At 41.4% G+C, this 16,194-nt stretch overlaps 1 protein-coding gene and 1 pseudogene across 1 annotated transcript; one reads left to right on the top strand and one right to left on the bottom strand.

Moving 5' to 3' along the window:
• Positions 1-1,954: 1,954 nt before the first annotated feature.
• On the bottom strand, positions 1,955-6,612 carry LOC125589897 (annotated as a pseudogene).
• A 320-nt stretch (positions 6,613-6,932) lies between these two features.
• On the top strand, positions 6,933-15,616 carry LOC125589896. The gene is made up of 2 exons (XM_048762562.1): positions 6,933-8,343; positions 8,516-15,616. The coding sequence occupies exon 1, from the start codon at positions 7,122-7,124 to the stop codon at positions 8,100-8,102; it is 981 nt and encodes a 326-aa protein (XP_048618519.1). The 5' UTR covers positions 6,933-7,121; the 3' UTR covers positions 8,103-8,343; positions 8,516-15,616.
• The last annotated feature ends 578 nt before the right edge of the window (positions 15,617-16,194 follow it).

Here is a 16,194-nt window from a genome sequence, read left to right as displayed (position 1 = left end):
AATAATCTTCTTCATGGTTAGCATATGCATAGGCTGTTCCCCATGCCTTCTCTTGTTTCGCTCCCTCCACACCGCATAAATTGTTGCTTGGAAAGTGTATCTGACACCGACACCATTCTTTGGGGCCAAAATATCAATTCCAACTTGGTCTTTTCAGTTTCAATTCTCCTCAGTTCCAAATTGCTCCAACATCTCCATTCTTATCCAAATCATACCTGAACCTACAAAGACTTGAAAAGACTGGAAAGTATATGTAAAAGACTCTAAAACCGGATTTATATTATGGTTAAAAGCCCATAAAAACCATGATATATCATTACTCTATTCACGGATCCTAACAGGCAAGTACTGTCCCAACGAAGACTTCCTTACGGTCTCCGGAAAAGAGACCATATCCCATGGATGGAGAGGAGTTCTAATAGGAAGAGACATAATCATGAGTAACGCAGGCTGGGAGGTTGGCAATGGCGAGAGCATAAACATCTGGGACAATCCGTGGCTCAGCGTAGACCACCAAGAAAGACCTATGGGGCCGGCCCCATTTGAATTTCGAAACCTCACTGTGGCTGACCTCCTCCTACCTGATCGCAGGGAATGGAATATTGAGTTGATACGTCTTGTACTTCCGGTTGAGGAACACAAAATCAGGTCCATTAAACCTAGTATCTCTGGCGCTCCAGATAAGCTATCTTGGTTAGGCTCACCATCAGGGAGCTACACAACCAAGTCTGGATATGCAGCAACACTATCAATGCGACCAGGCCTGATGACTGGCTCACAAGATGACCTAAGCTTTAACTGGAAGAAAGCAATATGGAGCCTCAAAGCTTCCCCAAAGACAAAGCTCTTCGCATGGAAAGTCTTGCACGGCGCAATACCCGCGGGAGAATCATTACGGGCCAGACAAATCAAAGTTGACGGGAAATGTAAACACTGCAACCTACCGGAGTCTATAGATCACTTGTTCTTCCATTGCGCTATTGCGAAACAGATATGGTCTTCGGCCCCTGTTTTTCCAAGCGTTGAGTACAATGACTCTATAGATTTGAGAAGCCTATGGTGCAGCGTGATCTCTAGGAAAAACTTACCACCAACAGGAGTGTCAGAAGGACAACTAGCACCATGGATTCTATGGAGCATCTGGACTGCAAGAAACAATTTGGTCTTCAACGACAAACCGCTCTCAGCAACGGAAACGCTCTCCAGAGCGATTACACTAGCTAGAGAATGGGGCGCCTGTCAAACAAAAACCCCAGCACCGAAACACAGATTGCCAACATCGCTTGTGATACAACCAGGTTGTGTCTTCATCAAATCAGATGCTGCCTGGAATGAAAATTTAAATATTGCAGGGCTAGGCTGGACAGTGGACTCACAGAACAGAAGCTCATCGTTTTCGGTCTTGGCGCACCACGTGAAGTCACCTCTTGCCGCTGAAGCACTCGCTCTACGGGAAGCTATCTGGAAGTGCAGAGAGCTTGGACTGGTGCGAATCAAGTGTGAATCGGACTGTGCAGAACTTGTCAAAGCCATCAACGCAAAAACTTCCCTTGCTGGTCTCTATGGGATCTTGGCCGATATTCAAGATTTAGCCGAGTCTTTTGAATGTATCTCTTTTGTCTGGATCTCTAGATTGAGAAATGTAGAAGCAGATTTATTAGCAAAGCAGGTTTTGTCTGCTGAACTAGCCTTACTGGCTGCAACTACCCCAGCTTGATTTCAAGTGTGTTTCAAAAAAAAAAAATCATTACTCTATTCACATTAGAATTTTGATTGCATGTTTTAGTTCCCACACCGCAAAGGATTAAAGTCAAGCAAAGTGAAGAAAAAAACTGGCAGGAGATCCATGTAGTCTTGACTGTATGAAAACTGTAATAACATTACCAATCCTAGAGACCTTTCTGTTTTTCTCTGTTATGTTATATTCAATTCTGTTATGCTCTTCAATCCAAGATTCAACTCAAATAATATATAATATATAAAAGCAACAAATCACAAGGAATCTTGTAGCTTCACTTTTTACACAAGGAAAGTAAAATTATGAAGCAACATGTAAATAAAATCAATATTGTAGATCTTGACATATAATATACAATCTCCATTTCGTCTCTTAATCTTTAGAATTATTTTTTCAGATGATAGCTCTCTCGGTATTCTTTTTCGTCAAAATATCTATGATACTTCAAAGCACGAGCACACCTATAATGGATGTTACCAGCAGAACAATGTATCCTTCATTCTTCTTCGTCTCTTGACATGAAGAAGATAAAAAGAGACCCGGATTTCCGCTCACGCTTGTCAATACAACAGTAAAAGCAAGAACCCAGTAAGAAAATCATACATATGATCAATCTTTTCTCATTAACATGTGTCCAAAAATATTTACGTTAGTGTAAACCTTAGCTTCAGTGATCCGGTGCTTGATCTCTCCAGTAGTTTTGGTGGAAGCAAGCCCGTTAATTTGTTTCTTTCCAAGTTTCTGCAGAAATACACACAGAAGGCATATGAGTATCACTTGCTGTATACACCTATGAGTATAAATGAAATACATGGTCGAGATGACATGACTTACAACTCAGTTAAACTCGGTAAATAGGCAAAGCAATCAAGTACATTTCCTTTTAAACTGTTGTTTGATAAATCCCAGCAGAAAAGATTGATTACAAAATCTGTACACCCTTATGTGTTTATAGCAGCAAACAAATAAATACTGACAATTTCTGAATTGATGTAAGGTTGCAGAAGGCTGGATCAATCAGACCAGACAACCCGCTGGAGGATTAGTTCCTGCAACGCGCCAATATTTTCTTATAAACATTTGTAACAAGATTGAAAGTACAGAACATAGATGAGCTTAGCAAGATTCTCACAGAGAAGGATTCTCGGAGGATTCTCACAGTTAAGACCTTCCCATGAATAATCTATAGGAACACATGGATCTCCTTGCCAATCCTTCTTGACTCTGTACATGGCCTTAATCTTCATAATGGCATCCACTAAGGCACATGAAAAAAAATATAACTTAAATCATCTTTAGCTAAGTATATTGTTCAGTTTTTCAACAAAGGAGATAATGTTTATTTTTTACCATCTAATTGATGTGTAGGTGGTTGTAGAGACTCATTGACTTGATAGACCTCAATGGCATTGATGATCGGTTGAAGTGTTAATCTATTAGTTGGTCTAATAGAAATCTCGATTCTTGATCCGTTTACCGGGTTCTTGTTGGAAATTGTATCTGTAAACAAGAAGCGAGGGCTAAACACAGTAGGTTCCATTGGCTCACCATTGACCAATACAGTGAACTCTCGTCTCATTTCTTTGCAACTTAACAATTTCAGCAAAATGCATGTATATATAAAACTTCCCCTTAGGATCTTTTGGTTCAAGCAACATATTGATATACTGGATGGCCCTTCTTGGTGCATTAGCGGTTCTCATGACAATAAGAGGTGGTTGCAAGCTATTGCTGCTAGTCTGATCTATTGAAAGAGACGTATTCAAGATAGTGAAATTTTCAAATTGACGTGGCGTCCATAAGCGGTCATAAGCATCATCTTTATACCTAAAACAAAACATTATTAGCTAAAGATTTTACAACAGGTGAAACAAAAAGAGAGCTCAAAGATAACTAACCTGACAGAAATATTGCTGATTGAGCCCACATCACGTCTTGCAATCAACATAAGTTTATCATGAGGAGTCTCATACATGTCATTCTTCAGAAGCCTGAGCTCTAATACAGACATAAATGGTGTTCCTCTGCCTTTATCGACAAGACACACCTGAACATGGTCTGAACCAAGAGTGTGGATGATCTCTTTGGTAACTATAGTAGTTTCATTGTCTAGAAATAACAGATTCCCATAAATTGACCCCTAGATACAGATCGAACTCAGGTGTTTTGTGCTGACCATCGTAGTTTCCATACATGAAACGGGTTCTGATCAAATGCTTGGAACCTTTCCCTTGAGGGGGTTGAACACGGTAACAATTTCGCTTTCCTTGAGGAAAACTCCTCACGTTGTTGAACTGGATCTCAAGAGAGCTAGTTCTAAACTCTGTATCTATGCTATGGCTTGTTCCGGTTTCGACAAATTCAACATCTGAGATATAATTTATGTCTGTAGTTTCATCAATGTATCTTGAACCATCTGGTAGTCCGCAATCAATACTGACAAATCCTGTCAAAGAAACACATACAGATAGATACTTACCCTCACAATCACAGCCACACATGAGTCAACACAAACAAAACCATTAGTTATTTACCTGATTGGTCTTGGGCTTGAACTAGAACAATAAAGCTTACGAATGTAACCAACAGAAGAGAGTTGTAGAGAGCCATTAATTTTTTTATATTTCAAAAAGTCTCTTATGTTTTATACAAAAGCTTAGAGAAAATCTAAACAATATTGACACGTTAAGCATTAAACTACTTCTATGAGACTATTCTACATTTCTACTATATCCATGTTGTCTGTATATTTAAATCCTCTCTAATGATCAAATCGATCATAAATTAATCAGCATGACCAAGTCATTTAGGTTCATATAAAATTTTCTGAAAATTTCTTCCCCTTAATATTTTGTCAATGACTAGGCATATTCATATCTGTTAAACTAACTAATGGTCAAATATTAGAGAAATTATTGTTTCGATTAGTCTTTGCTACAGAAGCAATGACTGTTTCAGTGGCTTTCTGGATATAGCATAAGAAATTTGGGTTCCGAAGATGTGAAGCATATACCTTACACGATAGCATAAACATTATATGAACCAGACACTGGCAGAGAACTGTAACATCTTCTAGAAATCAGAAGTGCATTACGCACCTCTACATCAACCTAAGAGAACCTTTGTCTCATACCATGTATCATAATAGAAAAAACATCAGTTATGTCACTGTATCCATAAACAAAATGATGAAGCAAAAATTATCTTCTGTTATCCATCTATCCCTCTTAATTATATGTCTTTCCCTAATGTTCTTACAGAAAGAGATCATACAAATCAAACCAAATATTAACCTACATTCTGTCCTGTCTTCATGACCTTTTGATTATACTTCTCTGCTTTCCCTCATTGCCTTTCCCTAATGTTCTTACAGATAAATAATTTCACCCTAACTTCTACAATGGCAAACAGAAAATAAAGCTTAGGGATGTGCCTTAGAATAGCATTCCACTTGGTTCTCTTTACTTTCACCCTTGGACTCTTTACTTTCTCTTAGAAGTCTCTTCGCCAGAAAAAAATACGATTACACCTCAAAAACAACTGGACTATTCCAGTTACAAGCTTGTTCTCCTTGGTAAATAACCCTTACAGATTTATCTGTGGAATCTTCTTGGTTAGATTGAGGTCATGTTTGTTAGCCATTACAGTTCTCATCAGGAACCGAGTCTGAACTAGTACTACAACATGGACTGTTTCCAATGTAGTTTGAATCTATGGCAGTAGGACTGGTTGGTTCTGAGGAGACATATGAGTTTTATTCACTGAGTGAATCTATGGTATTACATTTTTCATCAGGAGACAAATTTGAGGCGGCACTGCTAGTGCTATCTGAACCGTTTTCAATGTAGTTTGAGTCTCTGACAAGACTGGTTGGGTCTGAGTAGACAGATGAATTCTCCTCACCACTTGTTAAACTCTCTTCATCTGAAGTGTGGAAATCCATATTACCTTCATTAATTAGTTTCCTGAGGAGGACTGTTCTCCTAGCTTACAGTCACAGGACAATCACTAGCTTCTTCAGGGTTAGAACTGAGCTGCTGAAGAAGACAAAGTAGAATGTGAAGTAATCACTTTTTCTAGTATTCTATACGTTTCCATTAGTTTACAGCCTCTTTGTTGTTTCTCCTATACAGTTTGAACGACGTGTATAGGTTTGACATGTCATGCATCAAGAGAAGCGCAATCACGGAACCTCTTGCTGACACAGTTGATGGCAACCAAATCGTGACTGATAGCATATTATACTAAATTAGTTGCTTTCGTCTAATGCAAATTCCTTTTTTTTTGGCTGCTTTTTTCTTCTAAAGGGATATCTCTAAGATGGCGTCTGAAGATGCTTCCTTTGCAGCTCCATTCAAGCTTGTGTCAAAACGTAATGATCATATACATGCACTTGTAGCCTACTTTGATTTATCAGTCACCATGCGCCACAGGATGATGATTATACGATATTCCAAAACGACAGACAAAAATGTGTATGATGCAATAGCTTCTTTGTCGATGTTTAGAACTCATGAGACAATCAGAAAATGCAAAGCAGGACCAAAATATAGGGCTACACACTGGAAGCAAAAAGTGCTTTACCTTGAAGATGTGTTAACTATATGCGCAGGTGAAATGATAACAGGAAGCATGACCATTGCACCTAACAAGAAGAATCCCAGAGATGTCGACATAAAGCTCAGTTATTCTTTGAATGGCCAGCATTGCAAGCCCTACTCTACAAAATGAGGTAAAAGCTATCTCAGAAGAGGCAGTAAAGCCAATCTCCCACAAGTCACATTCATCATCTTGAGTCTCAGAAAGACAATGCTCATTTGTAGTTCTATTGTTTCCATCGTTTTGCAATGTTTCAGAACAGAAAAACATAAGTTTCTCCCTTGATGCTATAAATATTAAAAGCCTATTTCTGAGTAACCAGTAACCCAAACTTCTATTTCATTTTTTTGCCAACAACTTCTATTTCATTTACTGTAAGCTAATGCATCTTTTGTGTGTATTCATTATTATTACGGAGATACGACTTTGTGTCCGATAAAATTATATACAAGTGTATTGTGGGAAATAGTAGTTACATGATGAGTGATCCTTGAGAATGAACTTATTGGCAGCCAACTACGTGCCTCATCTTATCTACTTGTCCATGTATCTATGGTTGAAACCGTTTCTCTACAAAAGGACAAAAAGCGGTGGAGCCAATACATGTTTCTCAATGACGATGAATCCTTTTGTGGTCCTAGTTAAGCTAGTGGATGCGTAAAATCCTGGATCAAAATAAAGATGAATCACTTTTGAAGAAAAATTAAAACCAGATTCAGTTGCACAAAAAAAAAACAGATACCAGATTCAAAATAGCGTAGAAGAAAAGAGCTTTTTTGAGATTATGGAAGTAAACAAAATCACGGTGGAAAAAGAAAAATCACATCACGATGATGGAAGGAAACAAATAAGCATGGAAAGAGTAGAGTTACCACAACTTCACGAGCATCCTTTGATACCTTTCAATCGCTTTGTTCTTACTCAGTGCAAGGCGTGCAACTTATTAAGTGATGATTATGGCTATATCTATGGAGGGTACCGTTGCAATGAGCTGGGGTGTGAAGAAATTATGTTCCATAAAGAGTGTTTCAAGCCCTTAAAAGAGATCAACCACTCTTTCCATCCCAACCTTCTCAAACTGATCATCCCTACCCTTCCCTTACACAATTCCCAATCACATACATGTTTCTGTGGATATAGTTTCAAAGCCGGTTATTGTTGTAAAATATGTGATTTCAAGTTGGATTTGAAGTGCGCCAGGAGATCAAGTACGCGTGCTCTTCCTGTAAATTCCTACGGACACGAGCATCTATTTAAAATCGTCTCTGAGAGTTACCGTGGGAGGGGAGAGAAAATCTGCAAAGCGTGTGGATATCAAGAGTGCGACCAATATGTCACCCATGTGGATTGTGTAGATTTTTTTCCTGAAGCATACCACACTTCCCATCCCCAACACCCACTCAAGTCTCGTAGAGGTCAAGTTCCTGATTACGCTGACAAGAAGTGTCTTCTTTGCGAGAAGGGATTTCGTCAATTTCACCTCTGTGATGTTTGTAACTACAGCATATGTAGCGCATGTATGAGAAATCCACCACCGCTAAACATCCAATGCTTGAAGACACATGAACATCAACTTCATCTTTTTTCAAGACTCATTGACTTCACTTGCAATGCTTGTGGGACGCAAGGTAGCCGAAGCCCTTATTTATGTCTTCCATGTAATTTCATAATCCATCGAGAATGCATTGATCTACCACGCGTCATAAGCATAAACCGCCATGATCACCGCATCTCTTATGAAGTTGAAATGCAGAGTTTGCCGTAAAGAAGTTGATGGGTTCTACGGGGCTTATACTTGCTCAAAGTGCCCTAGTTTTGCTGCTCATGCAAGATGTGCAACAAGAAGAGATGTATGGGACATGGTTGAACGAGAAGGGACACCTGAAGAAGAGGAAATTGCACCGTACGAGGTGATTGACGATAACACCATAAGACATTTCAGCCACACGATCATCATAACTTACAAATCAACAAGGATGGGATGATTCTATCTGAAAACACACTATGTAAGGCATGCGTCTTCCAGATTGGTTCAGAACCGTTTTTTATTTGCAAGCAACAGCAATGTGATTTCATTCTCCATGAAAAATGCGCTAACCTTCCACGAAAAAAAAGACATATGTGCAACAACCTGCCATTCACGCTACGCACAGATTCTCACTTCACATTTTATTGTAGGTGTTGTCTTCAGCACTCCACAGGTTTCAGGTACGAATCTGGACCTAATGTGATTATAGATGTACGATGTGCTTCTATTTCGGATTCACTCGAGCACGAAAGCCATCCACATATTTTATACTACTATGAGTCTACATCCAAAGACAGACGTTGTAGTAGATGTGATTGAGGAGTGTTGCATTTTCTTTGGTTGTGATGAGTGTGACTATATATTGGACGGCAAGTGTGCTCTTTTACCTGAAAAGGTAAAGAAAAACAGATATGATGATCATCTTCTCTTTTTGTCATATGGTGACATGAATGTGGATGAAAAATATTGGTGTGAGGTGAAACACCCGCCCCTTCCCCATTTCCAACCGGGGTTCCTGGGCGCGGGGTTTAGGACACACATGTCTACTTTCCCGACATCTCCGTGTGTCCCGTTTCTGGTCCCATGAGTTTAAGGTGCGTATCCTTTCTTACCATTGACATTTTCACTTATAGTTCTGCAAAAAGGGAGAGGGAAAAAGATGGGTGAGTATGAATACTCAGTGAAGCGATTCTAGACCAGCTTCCCCCATGAGCTTTTATACTGCTCAATGCGAAACGATAACCGACTAGTCACTACACTCATTTCTTGACTAGCTATTAAGGTTTCATTTCACGAAAACAAGCAATGCAATCAACTCAGTCATCACTCAATTCACACAATTCAGTTTATTATTTAAGACTCCAGTCATCCTAGAACTCTAGGACCTACACAGCTCAAGCGGACCAACCCTCCCCTTTTCTTGCTGCGTTCCTGTGGAGCCGCCTGCCCTGGTACACTCGGCATCCGGTTCCCTTGGATGTAGTCTATACCCTTTGCAGTGTATTACGGCCCCTTCCCGCCAAGACTCGGCGTGACTCAATCTTACCGGCGCCTATATTCTTAACCTGCCGTTTTTGAACGCTACGGCCGCCGCGTTTTCCCATACTCCCCACCAGTCCCTCGGTGGTTTGTATTCCATTTCTATTCATTTCCCATACTCCCCACCAGTTCCTCGGTGGATCGTATTTCAATCATTTAACTTTTCTTTTCCCTTTATTTCCTTTTTCTTATCATTTCCTTTTTCCTTTACCCTTAGACTCTTTCTACTTTCCTTTTTAGACGCCACCCGTTCTCGGTGTCACACTCAATCCATTTAACAATCATTCATAGATATCCTATCGTTCATCTAACCAGACCGGTTAACATTTCTCTTATGATCCTATGTTCATTTCTTTCTAACCATCCTAGCTCTCAATCACAAACCACAGATCTTCAACCAATCAAACAATCAATCAGTCAATCATCATTACATCCAGTTTATTTAGAGACTTAGATCAGTATGAGAGTTCTGATGCAATATGATCTATCAACCTAGCAACAAACAGGATCTACTCAATCCTAGATCCACATTCAACAATATAGAAGAACATGAAAGAGATCTGGGTAGAACACCTCACCTTAGCCTAGATCTGGATCTGGATCTGAGATGAGAGGCGAGAGAAGTGAGAGTTGAGATCCGAGACGCCACACGACCACCACCACCACTCGCGGCTGCTCGCGGCGAGGAGAGAGAGGAGAGAAGGAGGTGCGGCGAAGAGAGAGAAGGGAGAGAGACGGCGCGGGGAAGAGGGAGAAAGAGGAGAAAGGCGGTGTGGAAGAGAGAGAAAGAGTCGACGGCTAGGGTTTCCGATCTTCGGGGATTCTCTGCAGGGCTACGCTTCTAATCTTTCTGATGGAAGTCTAAGGGGTAGAGGCTTTGTATTTATAGGAGAGGCAAGGAAACCCTAGGGATTTTAATCAAGATGGGCCGCATAGCGGGCCTTTCCTCAAAATCTTTGTGGGCTTGGGTTTTGGGGTGTTACAATTCTCCCCCTGTTAATCAGAATTCGCCCCGAATTCCAATCTTTAGGCTTTAAATCTTAACATCTCAAAACCCGGGGAAAGTTTTCAAACACAATCAAGGGAAGCACACAAAAGGCATCTTACTTGCTCAAGTTCATTTAAAACCAACAATGAATTTAATAAATGAAATGGAGTAGGACTACAATAAATAGATAGGTCTCAAGGTATCGCCAAAATCCGCGAATATCCTTATAACAAGAAATGAAAGCTAAAAAGAACAATAGGAATGAAGAAAACCGTGTCCTACTCCTACTAGCTGATTTAGGAATCACAACTAGCCACTTCGAACTGGAGACTTCTGCTCCCCTTCCGGCTTAGGACCAGCCACGCGGCCACTCCCCGTCGACAACGCCGACTCCTCTTCCCACTCTGAGTCCTCCGATGGATCCTCTTCCACCTCTATGTCCTCCTCAGAGCTCGAGATGGCGACAACCCGACGAGTAAGTGTCCGTTCAGCCTCCATTGCCTGACCGGCCATCCGGTTCACCAAGGCAAATTCCCATGGTTCCAACACACCAATCAGCTTTCCCCGAATTTCTTCGCGGAGTCTTGCCTTGTACCACCGGCACCAATCCTCCGTTGTCTTGGGCTTGCATCTTTTGGCTGACTCCAGGAATTCCTCTGTGTACTCCCGGACTGAGCGCGGTCCCTGCCTGGCCTGCATCACTGTTCCACACCGACATACTCCGGTTATGTTCCTCAGGCTCTCTGCATCAATGCTCGGAATCCTCCTTGGACGCCCACGTTTCCTCGTTGGTACACTGTCCTCCATCCTGATCGGTCCCGAACCTTCCCTGGTCGGCCCCATCGTCCTTGGGCGCCCTCGGCCCTTAGTGGCCGGTGTCATGTCAACTTCAGGCGTAAACTGGAAAGTCCCCTGACCCTGGTACAATCGCCTGTACTCAGCTGCCCGCTGAAAATGGGGCATCAAAACCCGACGCCTCACGGTCGTCTCCTGGATGGGGGTGTTCGGCTGCTCCGCGAACTCCATTTCCTCTTCGTCTGGGAAGAGTGCAGGTACCATGTCACCCCAAGCGTCACAGTAGGGCTTGCGGGCGTACGCCCTTGTCCCTTTTGGTCCATAGCGCATGCGTCTTTCTCCGAGCTCGTGATGCACTGGTGAAGACATCCTGCAGCGTAAAAACAAAGACCTGATCAGAATGTAATAGTAGTCATGCAGAGATGGCAGTTTTTCAATCATTTCTCAAAACTAGTGCTGCTTCAGCATTCCATGAAATCTCATCCACGATGTGGTTCTTATCGTCCCTTTTTACCCTATGAAGATCCCATATCCTTATTAGCATTTCGCATTCTGCTTCAAGATTACTCTCCGTCATCCTTTTTACCCCCAAGATGATCCTCCATCATCCTTTTTACCCCAAGATGATCCTTAGCTTAGTTCTCACAATCTGAAATCGGCTTTCTCCTACTGTCTCGCCGGTAGTCCCTTGGCCGCCCTGGTCCACCTCTTCCTCATCGGCGGGCCCACGCCATGGTGGTGGGACCCGCGCCCATATATTTTTTTTTTTTTTATATGTGGAAACGAGTTTGACTGTTATATCGGAATGCCAGGAGTCCATTTCTTTGCAGAGTTTAATTCCTCCGTGAAGCTGCGCACGCCTCGGCCTTGCGTCCGTCTCTCTTCCCCCCGGCCTTCCCGGCCCGGTGTGGGGCGGTGTCGCCGGCGAGACGTTTCCTTCCGCTCGTAGGTCCGACTTTCCATTACCCCTTAACTTGCCGTGCTAGGCGACTAATCCCTCTGTATACTTGCCTTACAACTCCTTGTTACCCATTCCTGAATCTCTGAAACTCCACTACACTGCGGTACAAGGACTTTTTGTTGACCTGATCTTGACCGGAGACTCTGAGCTGTTCGAATTTTCCTTCAACGTTAGCTATGACGGTCTATCAGAACCATAAGGGAAATGGGCAATATCGGAAACGATGATCCCTTAAGTTAGTATTAAGGGACCTTAACCTGGCTCTGATACCAATTGAAACACCCGCCCCTTCCCCATTTCCAACCGGGGTTCCTGGGCGCGGGGTTTAGGACACACATGTCTACTTTCCCGACATCTCCGTGTGTCCCGTTTCTGGTCCCATGAGTTTAAGGTGTGTATCCTTTCTTACCATTGACATTTCCACTTATAGTTCTGCAAAAAGGGAGAGGGAAAAAGAGGGGTGAGTATGAATACTCAGTGAAGCGATTCTAGACCAGCCTCCCCCATGAGCTTTTATACTGCTCAATGCGAAACGAGAACCGACTAGTCACTACACCCATTTCTTGACTAGCTATTAAGGTTTCATTTCACGAAAACAAGCAATGCAATGAACTCAGTCATCACTCAATTCACACAATTCAGTTTATTATTTAAGACTCCAGTCATCCTAGAACTCTAGGACCTACACAGCTCAAGCGGACCAACCCTCTCCTTTTCTTGCTGCGTTCCTGTGGAGCCGCCTGCCCTGGTACACTCGGCATCCGGTTCCCTTGGATGTAGTCTATACCCTTTGCAGTGTATTACGGCCCCTTCCCGCCAAGACTCGGCGTGACTCAATCTTACTGGCGCCTATATTCTTAACCTGCCGTTTTTGAACGCTACGGCCGCCGCGTTTTCCCATACTCCCCACCAGTCCCTCGGTGGTTCGTATTCCATTTCTATTCATTTCCCATACTCCCCACCAGTTCCTCGGTGGATCGTATTTCAATCATTTAACTTTTCTTTTCCCTTTATTTCCTTTTTCTTATCATTTCCGTTTTTCTTTACCCTTAGACTCTTTCTACTTTCCTTTTTAGACGCCATCCGTTCTTGGTGTCACACTCAATCCATTTAACAATCATTCATAGATATCCTATCATTCATCTAACCAGACCGGTTAACATTTCTCTTATGATCGTATGTTCATTTCTTTCTAACCATCCTAGCTCTCAATCACAAACCACAGATCTTCAACCAATCAAACAATCAATCAGTCAATCATCATTACATCCAGTTTATTTAGAGACTTAGATCAGTATGAGAGTTCTGATGCAATATGATCTATCAACCTAGCAACAAACAGGATCTACTCAATCCTAGATCCACATTCAACAATATAGAAGAACATGAAAGAGATCTGGGTAGAACACCTCACCTTAGCCTAGATCTGGATCTGGATCTGAGATGAGAGGCGAGAGAAGTGAGAGTTGAGATCCGAGACGCCACACGACCACCACCACCACTCGCGGCTGCTCGCGGCGAGGAGAGAGAGGAGAGAAGGAGGCGCGGCGAAGAGAGAGAAGGGAGAGAGACGGCGCGGGGAAGAGGGAGAAAGGCGGCGCGAAAGAGAGAGAAAGAGTCGACGGCTAGGGTTTCCGATCTTCGGGGATTCTCTGCAGGGCTTCGCTTCTAATCTTTCTGATGGAAGTCTAAGGGGTGGAGGCTTTGTATTTATAGGAGAGGCAAGGAAACCCTAGGCATTTTAATCAAGATGGGCCGCAGAGCGGGCCTTTCCTCAAAATCTTTGTGGGCTTGGGTTTTGGGGTGTTACATGAGGCATGTGAAACAAAATTGGATCCAAAGGAAGGTTTCTACACATGCAACGATTGTGGAGTCGTTTTACATGTTTCATGCGTTTTTGGAGACTTCTCATATTTCATGCCATGTTCATATATTTCTATTGGCACCATTTCTGGATATTACGGATATATCGAGAAAGGTTTAGCAACAAGATCCAATGAAGAAGTGGTGTCCAGCACCTCTATTTGTAGACCAGTTTGCTATGTGTGCCACTCTCGATGCAAGCTCCCTTCCATGCTTAAGGTTTCCAAGGACGGAGGAGGAGTTGTATACATTTGTTCTTTAAAATGTTGTTACAGCCGTATTTCATATATTTATCGTCCTTGACGAGTACTCTAGAACCAGAATTCTCGGCATTACTTCCTCACCATCAAGTTATTTTAATGGAAGGTCAATCAACTCCTTTCTCTCCAGTTATCTAGTTATCTTCAGAGACGGTTTTCATAGGACCAAATCCATTGGTTGGGTTCTTCGATGTCGGTTTTAAATCCGAGTTCTTTGAATGCGAGTTTTAAGAGTACAAGTGAAGCTTCTCTGGAGTTTTTTTTCTCTTTGGTCATCTCTATTTTTCGTTTTCGTTATGGTTCAGTTATCTTGTATTACCGTCAAATATTTCTCCGGTTCTAATTGTTTTAGTTCACTGGACCTTTAAATTAATATAAATATTTGGTGTTAAAAAAAAAAAACTTTGTATCATTGTTATAAGACAGTTGTTGAAGCGAAACCACTGGACTATTCCAGTTAAAAGCTTGTGCTCCTTAGTAATAATGCTCACAGATTTATCTGTGGAATCTTCTTCGTTGGATTGAGTTCTTGGATACTCACTTCTTGAATAGGGAGATTCAGGAAGAGGTGAATCCACACATGTGTGTTCATCTTAACTAGTACTACAATGTGGATTATTTCCAATGTAGTTTGAATCTATGGCAGCAAGACTTATTGGTTCTGAGGAGACAGATGAGTTCTCTGCACATAGTGAATCTATGCTATTACTGTTTTCAATCAGAAGACATGATTTGAGGCAGCACTGCTATCTGAATCGTTTGAATCTCTGACAAGACAGGTTGGAGTCTGAGTAGAGAGAAGAACTCTCCTCGCCACTTGTTTGTGGCAGCATTGCTATTACTGTTTTTTTCTCTTCCTTAATTCACAGATTAAAAGACACAGTAGTAACAACCAACTAGTTTTCCTCTTTTAACTCTTAGTTGTAAGTCTAAAAAAGAAGTTAAAAATCATGATATAGTACTACTGCTCTCATGGCATGTGATGTTGTCTGACCATAGCAATTAGTAGGCACATTCGTTTTGGCATCATCGAGTTTTAGGCCCTTGACAAAAATTAAGCACTTGAAGAGCAAAGAGAAAAGAGAAGGACGAGTATGAAGCGTTAAGAGAAAAGCTTTGTTTGAACCTGAAGATTTTGTTACCAGAAAGTCCTAGGAATTGCTTAGGCAAGTCTTCTTGTTTAGGATTTAGTAGTTGTTATGTTGCAGAATCAGATGTAGTTTGGTATTTGTTTGGTTCTCTTGGGATTAAGACGTCCAAGGACACATGTAAGACTTGTACAGTTCAACACTATGTATGTGTAAATATCATTATTATTATTATATTTTGTTTCTGAAGACTGAAATCTGTGAAACGTTTCTACTGTTATTACTAGTTCAGACTGTTGCACAAAAAAAAATACTAGTTCAGATTAAGGGACTAGAATGCAAGAAATTAAACAAGATTGGACGGCAAGTGTGCTCTTTTTTTTTTTTTTTTTGAATTAAATGTTAAATTTAACTCAAAAGAAAAAATATCTTTTTTACATCAAGTGTGACCTCCTATAAAAGTTTCTGAATTAAAAAGACTATTTTATATTTCATATTGCTTATGTATTTGCAAACCAATATCTCATTCCCTCCTCCAAAGTCTTATCTCCTTTCTTCTGAAGTATGCTGAATCTATTCCTCATATTCTTATCAATTCGTTTCACCAAAAGGACTATTGGAGTCGACGCTTCACCATGTCTTCTCCTATTCCTTTCTCTCCATATTGTGTGGACTGTTGATTGGAGAATATATCTGACTATGAACATCTGCGCTTTACTCCAATGGGAACCCTCTGTGACAAGCCTGATGATACTCGCCCACTCCATGGTATATTGATTTTTCATCACACCTTTCATCAGAGCTTCCCACACTTTCATAGAGAATGGACACTTAA

Source organism: Brassica napus, chromosome C7 (assembly GCF_020379485.1).
Source record: "Brassica napus cultivar Da-Ae chromosome C7, Da-Ae, whole genome shotgun sequence".
In the NCBI taxonomy this organism is placed as follows: Eukaryota; Viridiplantae; Streptophyta; class Magnoliopsida; order Brassicales; family Brassicaceae; genus Brassica; species Brassica napus.
The sequence above is the reverse complement of the archived record's forward strand: the minus strand, read 5'-3'. Positions and strand labels throughout refer to the sequence as shown.

Coding starts and splice junctions, on each gene's coding strand:
- LOC125589896 (XM_048762562.1), top strand. CDS start 7,122: ATGGAAGTAAACAAAATCACGGTGGAAAAAGAAAAATCACATCACGAT.